This window comes from Helobdella robusta (genome assembly GCF_000326865.2).
Source record: "Helobdella robusta unplaced genomic scaffold HELROscaffold_7, whole genome shotgun sequence".
Lineage (NCBI taxonomy): Eukaryota > Metazoa > Annelida > Clitellata > Rhynchobdellida > Glossiphoniidae > Helobdella > Helobdella robusta.
In genome coordinates, this window is record NW_008705398.1 from 2,619,457 (window position 1) to 2,633,480 (window position 14,024).

Genomic DNA, 14,024 nt, shown 5'->3' on the forward strand with positions numbered 1-14,024 from the left:
TACTAACGAAAATGAAAAGTTTAAAAATGCAGTTGTTGAATTCTACAATTCCGAAGAAATATCTACTGTCAAAAAATTGTTACTTTGTGAATTGGATATCATAAAAAAGGACAAAAATGAAAAATTATCGCTTTAACAAAGTGGAAATAAAAAAGTTGACAATGTGGTTGAATTAGTTGAAATATTCAAATATATCGTTTCAAATGATTTACAACAAAATTTGCCGACTTTTGTTATCTTGAATCCAAGTAGAATTTCTAGAGAAGAGAATTTCTAGAGAATATTTTAGATATTATTCAGACAAATAATGACAAAATGGTGAAAAATTGAATGAATTAACGGAAATGAATAAATTGTGAAAACATGTCTGTACACGGCAGTAATAATAAACACAGCGTAGATAGTACAAACCTGATTAACAAATATCCAGCCGGTAATTTGCATGAATCTGAAACAGCTAAAAACAATTTCGTGAACGTTAACAACAATATACCTTGGTCAGACGCTGTACAAACACCAAGCGATATGTTATAAACCTATGCAATGGTCGCAAAAAGAAAATAAAATAGAACCAGACTCAGTACAAGTTCTGTTGAAAATAATAAAAACGTTGTAAACCCAGTTAAAAATAAATCATATGAGAACATTAACAAATTGGAACAATCAAAAAAACCTGTGAAGATTATCGGTACCAAAATTATGGAAAATATAAAATTACAACCTGATAAAATAATCATGGAAAAGAAAGTTTTTTGCCTAAGAAATATAAAGAAAAGCCACAGAGATGATGTTGTGGAGTTCTTGCAGATAAGTAGTATAAACATGATTTCATGTTTTCCAGTTATAAAGCGAACTGACGAAACTGGCAACAAAGCAATTACAACAAGGACGAACATTCAACCATATTTAGAGTTTGCGTTGAGAAGACAGACGAATGTAAAATAAAAGATCCGGAAGTAATGCTGCAGCACATCATTTTGAGAGAATGGAAATTCAATGAAAAAAAGTTAGATTCTAAAAATGGCTAATTTAATTGTAGATAATGATTTTTTTGTTAATAAATGCAAAACATTTTACAACTTTGCTGAAATAAATAATAAATATAAATTTGACAACTAATACAACATTTAATTTAATGCATATAAATATAAGGAGCTTGGTAAATATGTAAATCAATAGATTTAAAGGACTATTTAACTAGTCTTGATTTCAATTTTAATGTCATAGCTATTACCGAAACGTGGCTGAACAATATAAATAAAGATGCGATTGTGATTAATGGGTTCAATTTTGTTGGCAAAAATCGTTCAGGTAGAAACGGAGATAGAGTCGGCCTCTTTGTAAAAGATGGTATTATATTTAAGATAAGAAATAAATTGATGATTTCAAATGAACTAGAGTTATTTGCAATTGAAGTAGGAATCTCGTCTGAAAACAACTCGTTATTATTGTTACGTATCGAACACCACATTACAACAAAAAATTTTATGTGAACCAACTTGAATAAGTTTTGCTAGCCATAAACAATGAGAAAAAACTGGTTTATTTAACCGGAGATTTGAATATAAATTTTCTTGAAAACTATGAATCTAGCAATAGTCAACTCCAACATCTACTGACATCTTATAATCTAAAGGCATTAAAAGATAAACCAACAAGAATAAACATACAAAAAACTCTCTGGTCCACAATATTTTCACCAATGCATCGGAAGACGTTACAATTTTTGGAATGTATTTGACAGACATTTCTGATCACTCACCCATATTTGTGTGTTTCAAGCAACAATTAGTGAAAATAAAATCTGAAAACCAAAAAAATCAATATTCTTTTTTTAAGACACAGAATTAATAAACTAAATGAACTGGACAGATGTGCTACTGTGCTCACATGTAGATGCTGCTTTTGAACATTTCACCAGCATTTTCCGTTTGGCGTTTAAAGACTGTTGTCATATCACGTCATCAGGAAAGTTTACCAAAATTTTAAAACAAAAACCTAGGGTAACGACCAAATTTTGCAGAATGCTGAAGAAAAAAAAAATTTATACAAAAAGTACATTAAAAATTTAAATTTTGAAAATTTTCCAAAATTTAAATCACAAAGTCAAATATGCAACAAGATTAAATCTTTTCTCAAAAGGCGATATTTCTGTGACTTATTGGACAAAAATATAAATGACTCGAAAAAAACTTGGTCAATAATTAATAGATAAACAAGCAGACAAAAAAAGATTAATCCTACATCGATCACAGAAAATGAACAAATTTTAGCATCACCTGCAAAATTTTTAAATAATTTTTACCTGACAATCAATTATGGAAAGAAGCAATTCTTCATCAGATTCCAAACTACAACAAAAGAAATAATAACCACAGCAAAGCTAATCAAGACTAAATCGTCATTTGGATTAGATGAAATATCTAGCAAAATTGTTACGGCTACCATCCGATCAACAGCACATGTGTTTGAACATCTCATTAATCTGTCAATTTCCTTCTTGTTTCAAGACGGCTAAAATTATTCCCATTGCAAAAGAAAGAGGAAAGTCTGATTTTGACATGTCGCTCTTTTACCTGCTTTATACAAAATTATCGAAAAGTTGAAGCACACTAGGCTCATCCTTTTCTTAGAAAAAATCATCTGATAATGAATTCTCAATTCGAATTAAACAAAACTATTCAACAGAATTAGCTATCATAGAATTACTCCGTAAAATTTGGAAAGAGACATAAAATAAAAATTACGCCGTTGGTACGTGCCTAGATCTTACCAAGGATTTGATTGTATAGACCAAAGGATACTTCTGGGAAAACTTGAAAAATAAAGAATAAGAGGCACAACACTAAAATGGATGCAAAGTTATCTTTCAAATCGAAATCAATTTGTAAAATGGAATAATGAAGTGTCAACGATAGGGTTCAACAAATTTGGGGTTCCGTAAGGTTCAATTTTGGGGCCCCTGTTTTTTGTTATCTTCATAAACGACTTGCCAGATTTTTCAACCTTTTTTGATTATATCTGCTTCGCAGACGATACTAATGTCTTCAGTGTAGGCAAAAACATGAATGAATTGATTGCAAAAACAAGCCTAGAAATTGAGCATATTAGCAACTGGTTTAAAAATAATAAATTAACAATAAATATGAAAAAAACTCAGATTATTGTTTGGTCCAGTAAATTATTTAAATTATAAAGAACCTTTCAAAATCGTAACAAATGGTTTTGACATCATTGAAAATAAAGTAGTCAAGTTTTTGGGTGTCTTTCTGAATCAGAAATCATCCTTTCGTCCACACATAGACTCTGCTCAAAATTAGCCAAATCTATTTGTTTAATAAATAAAATAAAGTTTTTCTTGCCGAAAAGATGCTTAAATATGCTATACAATGCTTTGTGTATCCCTCATGCAACTTACTGCAATTTAGATTCAGCTCAGTCGAAAAACTTACCAATCAATTAATCAATCAATTAGCTTGTAAAGCGCTATTTCCGCGATGTTCAACAGCGCTCCTCAATGAATTTTAAAAACAGATGAGTCTTGAGATCCGCTCTGAACTTCGTAAGTGATGGATGGAGAAGTAGCCAGAGAAGTAGGTAGAAAGTTCCAGAGGAAAGGCAAGAAAAAGCAAAAGCAGATATGGCAAAAGAGTGTTTAACACGAGTTAAGAAGAAGTAAAAACAAGAAGACGATCGTAAACCTGGGCATTTAGTTTCAATTAATATATCTGATAAATACTTTGGAAATAATTTAGATTGAGACTAATACATAAACGTGCAAATTTTAAAAATTATTCTATATTTTATAGGTAGCCAGTTCAAGAGAACAAGATATGGAGATATATGAGGAAAGAAGGGGCACGAGCAACTAAACGAGCAGCAGAGTTAAAAGTTTTACTTAAAGGATAGAGTATAGAATCAGGAAGACCATAGTAGAGCGAGTTACAATAATCAATCCTATATAAGACTAACGAAGTAACAAGAAGAAGAGAAGAATCATAAAGAAAAGGCAAAAGTTTTTTTTATTCTACGTAGATGAAAATAAGAACTTCTAGCGACACTATTAATCTGAGAAGAAAGAGACATAGTAGAATCAAAGATAAAATCTAGACTGCGAAACTTGTGAGAGATATCAAGAGTTTTAGAATGAGGTAAGATAATAGGAGAAATAGTAATAGAGTGTTTAGATTTATTAAAACAAATTAATTCAAATTTAGAAAGATTAAGTTTAAGACAAATAGAGTCAGACCAAGCGATAATTGAAGAAAGACATAGAGATAGATTATGAAGAACACTATTGAGATTAGATGGAGGAAAAGAAGTATAAATGTAAGAATCATCAGCATAAAGTTGACTAGAAAAAGAAAAGTTATTAATAATACGAGGTAGTTCAGAGGTATAGAGTATAAATAGAAGAAGGCCAAGGATAGAACCCTGAGGTACCCCGAAAGTAAGAGTAGAAGAGTTAGAAGTGGAATTATCGAGTACAACAGAAGAAAAACGATTACAGAGATAAGAAGAAAACCAAGATAGACAAGAATCAGTAATATTAAAAGAAAGATGTAGCAGTCTCAAGAGAATAGCATGATTAACAGTATCAAAACCTGAGGAAAAGTCAAGAGCAAGAAAAAGAGTAAGATTGCTATTGTCACTAGAGAGAAGGATATCATTGTGTATTTTGAGTAAAAAAGTTTCAGTACTGTGAGCAGGTATGAAACCAGATTGAGATACAGGTAGCAAGGAGTAAGAGTTTAAATAAGATGACAATTGATTAAAAACTACTTTTTCTATTATTTTATGAAAAGAGCAATTAGATGTATCACCTTATCAACTAAATATGAAAATGCGCAATCCTTATTTAAATTAACTAAAAATTTAAATTTAATCAAACATGCACATTTTGCACAATGATATTTGTATACAAACAAGTCTCAAACCAGCTGCCATCAATTTTCGGAAACTACTTTGCACCTAGTAACAACGTCAGAAGTTTCTCCTTTCTTCTAAATCAAAGACGCATATTCTATACAATCACATCATAAGCAGAGGTCCAAGAACGGGCCAAATTGTTTGCATTAACATAATTTAGTTTATTAATTATAGTTTTGTTATTCATGTATACACCCTCCATTTTACGCCTGTATCTTTTAGCATTATGGGCGTCATCTGATACCTGGTTGTACGTATCTAGGTTTTTACGGAAAACCCGTTTTTAATGGAGCATGTTTGTCAAGTGTCTGGGAAACTATTGAATTGATGTGAGATGCACATTGATGAGTGGTTTATCACATTCCAGGATTGATGAGGAGAGTAAATCATCATTGAATTTTAACCAATTTACTTTTTTAATATTCGGATGTAATGTTGAGTCGAGGAGCGTAGACGGAAGTTGTGATGAGGTTCTGATCGGAAAAAGATGTCGGGTAGACTTTGACTGTTGAAACGATGATTGATTGATCCTTAGGTGTTATCAGCAGGTCGAGGATATTGCCCTTATTAAGCGTAGGCGAACAAACATGTTGTAGTAGACTTTCTAATCTAATATTCGAGAAGTTCTGAAAATTTTTGAAAAAGATGTAATGTTAAGGCGCAAAGACACGGGAAAAAGACCTGGTACAGTTTGATGGATTTCTATTTTTTAATTTATTCTCAAAATGCATATGAAGTTTTCCAAGCGTAAGAAATATAACTTGCATTTTATTTCCAAATACTTTCCGTCAAAATAATGTTTTTTGTTTCATTATTGTGCAAACCTTCACATCAGTACATAAAAAGGCTTTGCAAGACGCTATAAAGTTTCACAAGATTTTGAGACGTTTTTAGACTTTAAATTGAAAGAATTTCGTTCATATTTATCCATTCGTCCGTTCTATCTAACAATTCCCACTGCAAAAATTCTTCAAAAAGTTAATGAAATCCACAGCCAAAATAAGCGGCCCGCTGATCTTTCAGTTGTAAATTTAGTTTCGCAATAACAAGGCTACAAATTTATGAAATGCAGAATTTATTCATTTAAAACAATTAAAACGTGATTGTGAAAATAAAAAACAAATTTTCAGAGCAATATAAAACATTCTCAGAGTTTCAGAGTAGCAAGTGTCAATTTTTCTTTCATTCGTCTTCAACAACCGACAACTTGTTGAAACCTTTTATGATATAAATTATATAAACGAAATCGTTTAAGTTAATATACCAGGACAATTATATCATTCATCTATTTTATAAGAGTTGAAAGACAACTAAGCCAGGACTGAGTGAGGAAAGAAATAAAATAAAAAACATTACAAAAATTGAAAATCGCTTTGTTTGCACCATTATTTTATCAGCGTCGTTTTCATTTATTGGTTTAGTCAATATAAAGGCAACGAATTAGCTCTGACGTTAGAAAGGCCACGTGTGGATTTGTTGTTGCGCAATGATCTGGTCCTGACACCACCTGTTCGAATTGCAAGTTTATCATACGCCAGGCGCGCGTTACGCGGTGCTTGCAAAACTCACAAACTTCCACCTACGTTTCGTACTGTGGATGTTATAGTCTTCGTGGCACAAAAGCTCAACTGCAACTGAATGATATGCAAGCGTTTGTCAGAGCTGCATAATAAAAAACAAAAATAAAATTTTTCAAAAAAGTAGAGGAAAAATGACCTCGAATGACCATTGCGGGATCAATGCTGCTGAGATTACCTGCGAACGACATGTTGGTCGTGTTCTGCCCACCTGCATCTGCTCGGTCAACATATTTATTCCAATATACATCACATTTATTTCAACATTGCAAATATGAAAGTAATTATTCTCCTAATGTAATCTCTAGTCTAAGTTACTGAAATAAAAAAGACATTTTTCAAATGCATGCCTCGTTTAATCACATCTATAATAAAAAAAATGTCGCATGTTGGCGGGAACATTGAATGATTGACGTGTTGATTGTTGATGGCGAATAACACACGTATAAAGTCTGAATGCATCTGAGCTTGTGTATTTAATTTGGTTCGTACTTATGTGTACTTAAAATGATTTACGCACGTTTCTCCTACAATAATTGATAAAAATGTATCGTTGTAACTGTCCGGTCGACGAAGGCTCGTTTTATTCCAGTGAAACATTTATTTACAAATCAACAATCAACGTTAATTAACTTTACTAATAAAAGTTAACGCTCACAAACTACCGAATTTACGTCCAGAAACTATCGCTTTTTGAATCAAAACTCACTAACGTATATCTCAAATACGATAAAAATACAACGTAAAGTCAAATATCAAATATCTCTTTCGACGCTAACAATCCCTATTTGACATCCCGCGTGTCTTTATATACCAGTCTAACTGACGCTTCTCGAACGTCCTAGATATCTCGCTGTCAGAAGGTACTAGTTCCTTCTTGAACTGCATGCGTTCGAGCGACAATAGCGCCTCTGGCGAATATATTTGTGGCGGTTATTACAGTATCAAATGATGCGCTTGCGTGCAACATTCCAATGATGAACATTTGCACGTACGAACGGGCATAAGAGTGAAATAAAGTACGTACATATGAAGAAATACAAAAATGAAGCATGAGTGATGAACCTGCTGGCGTGCTGATGGCTCTCATTGGACATCTTCCCTGAAATTTAATCAAAATCATTCGTTGCAATCAAACCATGCACTATAAGAAATACAAGAATTTCATTCAATAATCATAAAGAAACAACTATAACGTCTGCCTTCGCAGCTACAGATACTTATTGCAAGATATTCACGTTTCAAAACATCATTAAAATAACTTGGCGTTTCTTCATGTTATTAGAGTTTATTTTCGGTGTAAAAAATGATTACGTATCCATCCATACATACATATATCTTCTGAAAACACAATCTTGAAGACATTTTAAAAAGCTACAGGAAAACGGTTAAAATTTCTTTCATACTAAACTCATACAATCGGTAGTTAATATATAACACAAAAATGATCTCATAACGATGAATTGTTCGAATCAGCGGGAGCAAAATAAGCTTTTAACAACAAACATACAAATCATGGCAAAACTGAATCTAAAATCACAAATTTACCAATTAATAAACGCGCTAAACTGTGAAAATTGAAATAATGATTAATGAATACCTACCTGACATTCATTATATGATATATATTATATTATATGATGATATATCCACCTGACGCTCAAAATTATCGCTACCGAGTGTCGCTTTTTTTCTATCTCGAATGTGTGGCGATACCAAGTCGGCATCGAAAGTATTGTCGACACCAGAGTCAACACCGAATTAGTATCGCGATACAATGCTGGCGACAGCGGTACTTCGAAACGAACGACATGGAGCATCAACAGCAGCGGCGGCGGCAAAAACGCGTGAATCCACGCCTCACACACCTGCCCACAATAGGAACATATCTGAATTTGAGCTGCATCTCGGTAACGCGGTACCAGGCGCGTTTAACCACTATATTACCCAATAATAATGTAAACGTCCTAAATGCAGAAGCTCATAAGAGTAATACTTCACCTCACAATAACTTATAACAAGTGAACTAACAGCAAGTGGAAATGTTCTAGAATGGATTTTTAAGAAAGTAAACAGACTTTAGTGATGTGTGTCGGTGTGTTTGACGAATGATGTGCAAATCTCTTAATGTCAGGAAGCGGGTGTTCGTTTGTGGGAGAGGATGTTTGTGGGCTGGCGTGGGATCGGTCGGTTGAGGAGCAACTTGGCATGTTTTGATTGGATGTCACTTTGGGCGATGATTCGTTAGACGATTGATTCAAGGATTGATTGGAAACGTTCAACAAAGACCTGGAGAGAACTGTCCTGGCTGAATTGATGACAGCTTGAACCGCCAGAGGCATTGCTCTATGATCAACAAATATCAAATTAATTATTACTTTCCAATTATCAAATTAATTGATCCATGTTAGTATAAAAAGAAATTCTGGTAGTTTTTATTATATTAAAAAAAACGCTATATAAATCAACATGATCAATTGTTAATATTGAAAAAATTTATAAAAAAAATAAATAACCCCAGTAACTCCAATCTGATTGAAGACTGGGATGTTTGTTCCCACGCATAGAGCATCATTTCAAAATTTAAAGTGAATCTTAAACTAAATAATTATATTAAATCAGCATGAGCTATTGGGTTACCTTTTCTTTTTGTTCTTTAATGACGGAGTGACTGGCAGAGAGGAGAGACTTGAAGAGCCTTCCTGGATTGTGTCGTGATCATCAGTCTTTCATGACAATAAATAATAAAAATTTAATGTTTGCTCGCCTAATTATTTGGGCTAACCCTCACATGCAAGTTCAACATCCCAATACCACAACACACTATTGTGCTGAGCTTTCGTTATTAGTTTCTTAATTAATTAAATAAAATTTATCGACAATTTTATGTTTTGACTACAAACTGTGCTTAAGAAATTATTTGTGCCTGACAAAAGAAGACACCCAACTGACGTTAGTGGGAGAAGTGTCGACGAAAAAGTTTCAAGTTTGAACCTTGACGGGCTGTAGTCGTTTCTTCATCCACGATTCTTCGTCCATTTCAAACCTCTTCATGGCGTAAGACAACTCCTTCTGTAGATGAAGATTCGTTGCCAGGGCGGCTGTTTGTGTCCAATCAGTTCAATGATCATTTGATGCAACAAGCGATTCGACGTCAAGTCATGAAAAGAATCTTAAATAGAATTTATTTACATTCAAAATAATACAAAACCTTCCACTTCCGGCTTGTACTCCTTGACGAGGATGATGAAATATTTCATGAGGTCTCTCAACATTGCAGATTTTCGAGATTCCAGCTGCATGTTACCAAAATACAAAATGAAATTAAAAATCCGTTCTAACGCGAAACCAAGCAAAACAGAGCACTAAAGTAAAAACACGATTAACGTTAACAAGTGCTGGATAGAAATGTAGATTGTTGAAAATTATTTCTTAAAAACAATATACTTTAAGTAGAAAAATAAAATTTCGAGGTTAAAAAAGACGAAAGAATGTTAGTGAAGAGAGCCAGAAGAGACTGACCAGTTGTTTGAGAGAGACGAGGACAGGCACAGTGGCTTCCATGACGGTCTTCTTCATCACCTACATCAATCAGTCAGTCAATCAACCAACAAATCAACCAAAAAATCAACCAACCAATCAGCAGTCAATCAATCAATAAATCAGTCATTAGTTTATCTAATAAAACATCACTAAAATATTTGTTATGAAAATTGAACAGCAACATCCCCTTTACAAAGGAAATAACGAAAAAATATTTTCTCCATAAAAAACAATTCCTTTCAGTTATATACATGAAATATTGGTAATGCAACATTCCTCTGAAAGTCCACTTATTTGGTCAAATGGATGGCTCATCACTTTCATAAATAGAAACTCGCAACATTTTTTTTGTGAAATTAAAATTGGGGAGAGAGCCTCAATTGAAGAAGAAATAAAAATACATTACTCCGAGAAGATCCATATTATTCCGTATTAAAATTGACGAGACAATTGATTAGATATTGCATATAAGAAGCTTTAAAATAAATAGCGATACAAGGAGTGTCAAAATAAAAAAAGTTGCGAATGTGAAAACCTGAGACACAAATCGTTTCTTGGCGACATTTTGAGCAGCGACAATGACGTCATCGTGAGGATCTTCTTCATCCGTGCCTGAGGTCCTCAAGACCTGCAGCTTGATGTCCTGTTCAATAAACGTTTGCGGCTGGAAGCGCTATTAAGGAAGCACATACGTACAAGCTAAAACAAAAATATGAGAACACTAACCTTCGACGAGAGACAGTGCAGGACGTCACTCATGACGTCAGAAGATCGGTCATCCAGCGTAATCAGCTGGTCCACAAAGGACAACAAGACCTGCATGTACAAAAGTTTCATTCCAATTGAACTTCAGACTACAACACGCTTCATTCAACTCATTAGGTGAGTGAATTTTTTTACCACTGTTGAGAAGGAAACAAAACGTACGAGTATACAGCAAATAAAGTAAACAAAATTCAAGCTGAGAGAATATTTGTACATTAAACCACATTTCATGAAGGGAGATTGAATAAACAGAGCTCTGAATTCAATATAAACAACTTGGTGAAAAAATTTAATGCAGTATTTGATGATTTGATGAAAAATTCAACTAATTAACATAAAACTCAATGATTGAAACATCATTGAACCAATTAGTGGAAAAACAACACATAGAAGATGTTGATCTAACTTCATTGATCATCTTCTGAAGACATTGAAACTTGTGGCTGTCGTTCATATTTTGCAACATCATCTCGTACAATTCACGACGCTTCCTGCCTCGAATGAAATCACCACCTTCGTCATCATCATCACCAATCACATTATCGTCACCATCACCATCCCATTCACCATTAAAACCTTATTACTGCTATCATTAGCTTATTACTTTTATCACATCATTTTCATCATCATCGTTACCTCAACAATAGCGACAACAACATACAATAAACCAGCGACCACGTCACATTAACAACATTCCTGCCTGACATCAACAACATCCCTGCCTGACATCAACAACATCCCTGCCTGACATCAACAACATCCCTGCCTGACATCAACAACATTAAGTACTCACGCCTCATTCGTCTTTCCGGGAAGAACAAACTTTTTTTCTTGCTCCTCATTTTCAACCTGCCTGTTGAATGCTAGGATGGACGGATGGATGAACAGATAGATGAACGAATGGATGGATGGATAGATAGATGAATGGATAGATAGATAGAGTGATGGATGAATGTAAGGGTGGATAGATGGAGAGAAAATATAAAAAACAAAATAACATTAAAAATTTGTTCAAAAACAAAATCAATAATTTGTCCAAGAACAAAACAACGTAAACAATGTTTATGTTGTTTAAACATCCACAATCTGTCTATGTAACTTTGAAACTTTACAGCATCACTGATGGAATCAAATAAAAATCAAAGATGTCAGAACATCAGTAAACACATCTGAATCAAAATAAGGACAAATGAGGTTTAAACCTAAGAATTTTAAATAATTTATAAAGTGATTAAAGAATGAGAGGGCCTTATGTGTATGAGTGCAACAAAACAATAATGTCAAAACTACTGAAATAATAACATCAACAACCAGACATCAACAACACAACTTCGTCATTCACATGACGATATCAACAAAGCGAAACGAACTATTGGACTTGTAGTAGGCGTTGAAATAGAAGATGCTCTCCACGAAATGTTGCACATACAAATTCTCCAACTTCTTGTTCAGAACACTTCTTAGTGCCAGGCATGCTGATGTATGTGGATTTGCAAAAAATTTTATAAAATAAGTAAAACAGAAAAAATTAAAAAAAAATTGTAAAAATGCCATCCTTAAGATAATTTGTCTTTCTTTTTGTTGCTCCCTCACCTCTCCAGCCGGGACACGCTTGGTCCACTTCAAGATCTTCCCCCTTCCATCCTTCCTCGATTTATAGTAGGAACCTGTTGGCCTACATGTACTTCATCTCATATCAACGTGCCGTCCAAACACTCAAAACTCCAATCCATTTCTGACAACTTCAATCTCATGTTTATCTCTCGGTATGAATTGAAAATTCATTTAAGCATCTATATTTTTGCTCACCTACTCGTTTCAACATATCTCAATGTTTTCTGTTCAGTACTAACTACCCAAACCAATGAACCTTCAGCCAACCAACCGATCATCAGACCAAACAATCAACCAATAAATCAACTAATCAGTCAATCAGTTAGCCAACCAGCCGACCTACCTACCAACCAACCAACTAATCAATCAAACAAACAACCAGCCAAACAAACGAACTAACCAGTTTTTTTGACTTGAGGTTCTTCATCAACAGCGCACCTGAGGAGCCTGAAGAACATCACCCCCTTCCATTTTATGTAGTCCTCCTGTCCAACAAATTTCAAATTAATTTTTTCGTTTTGTCATTCAGTTATTGTTCAGTTACGTTCGTTCGTTTGTTTTTTGTTCATTCCTAAAGTGTTATCATTAACGAACACAAACGAAACGAGATTTATTTTGTAACAAAAAAACAGAAAATGCTACAAGATTGACCAGGATAAAATTTACCGAGCCTTGCTACCCAAACAGATAACTTGAAGTAACATTTTCCTTTATTCAAATGCAGATGATAACTTTAGCGAAAATTTGTATCAGGAAGTTGAATGAAAAAAAACACCAATACATGTTGTATGAAAATGTATTTTACAAATATAAAATAATTATTTAAATGCAGTGAAGATGAATGACGTAAATTTGCATTACAGAGGAGGACGAAGATGGCGATCAAAGAGAAGGTTGTAGTAAAATTAGAGTTAAGTTTAACTTTTTTCTTGATAATTTTAGAGCAACAAAGAATGAATTTTACTAGCAGAAAAATGATTGACGCTATAAAATTCAAAAAAGAAAGAATCAGAACCATTGTCGGGCCCAGGAAAGCTTCATGGTTATTTTTGCCATTCATTTTATGATCGTAGAAATAAATGTAGAAGTTTTCAAACGATAGTTGTGTCTGTCGATGAAGTTATTGTTGGTCCTTGTTCTTATTTGATTAAGAAAATTTATTTAAGTTAATAAGCATTTTTGAAAACATTTATGATGGATGAGAAGGGCACAGAGGGTGAACAGACGAGATTAATTAGAGCTGTCAGATTATTCGAAAATAAGCGGCAGTGCTTAGGAATTGACGTTTGGTTTTTTAAGCAGTGGTCATTAAGTTAATGTAATATGATGTTATACAGATATATACATTTTAGGTATGTTATATTTTATCATATTAATGATCTAAATTTATTTATTCAGTTTTCTTTATGTTGAAAACGTAATATCCTTTAGAGTATCAACGCCTGTAGCTGTATACGCTTCATTGTTTGTTTTTGTTTATTCTATTTTTATGCTTTCAGTTTTTATTCTGATTTTACTTTCGATTGGCTTACGGTTAAAAAAAGAATTTACAGTATATATATATATATATATATATATATAACGGTTAAAAAGAGA

General features: G+C 33.3%; 1 protein-coding gene across 1 annotated transcript; it reads right to left on the bottom strand.

Annotated features, from left to right (window-relative positions):
- Nucleotides 1-5,990: 5,990 nt before the first annotated feature.
- Nucleotides 5,991-12,639, bottom strand: HELRODRAFT_189616 (hypothetical protein; the record flags this gene model as incomplete). Its single annotated transcript, XM_009030837.1, has 13 exons — nucleotides 5,991-7,417; nucleotides 7,572-7,608; nucleotides 8,585-8,852; nucleotides 9,147-9,208; nucleotides 9,501-9,607; nucleotides 9,718-9,802; nucleotides 10,029-10,088; nucleotides 10,585-10,692; nucleotides 10,776-10,865; nucleotides 11,221-11,305; nucleotides 11,608-11,677; nucleotides 12,185-12,289; nucleotides 12,624-12,639. 13 exons carry the CDS (start codon nucleotides 12,637-12,639, stop codon nucleotides 7,281-7,283), a joined length of 1,230 nt encoding a protein of 409 aa, XP_009029085.1. The 3' UTR covers nucleotides 5,991-7,280.
- Nucleotides 12,640-14,024: the final 1,385 nt, after the last annotated feature.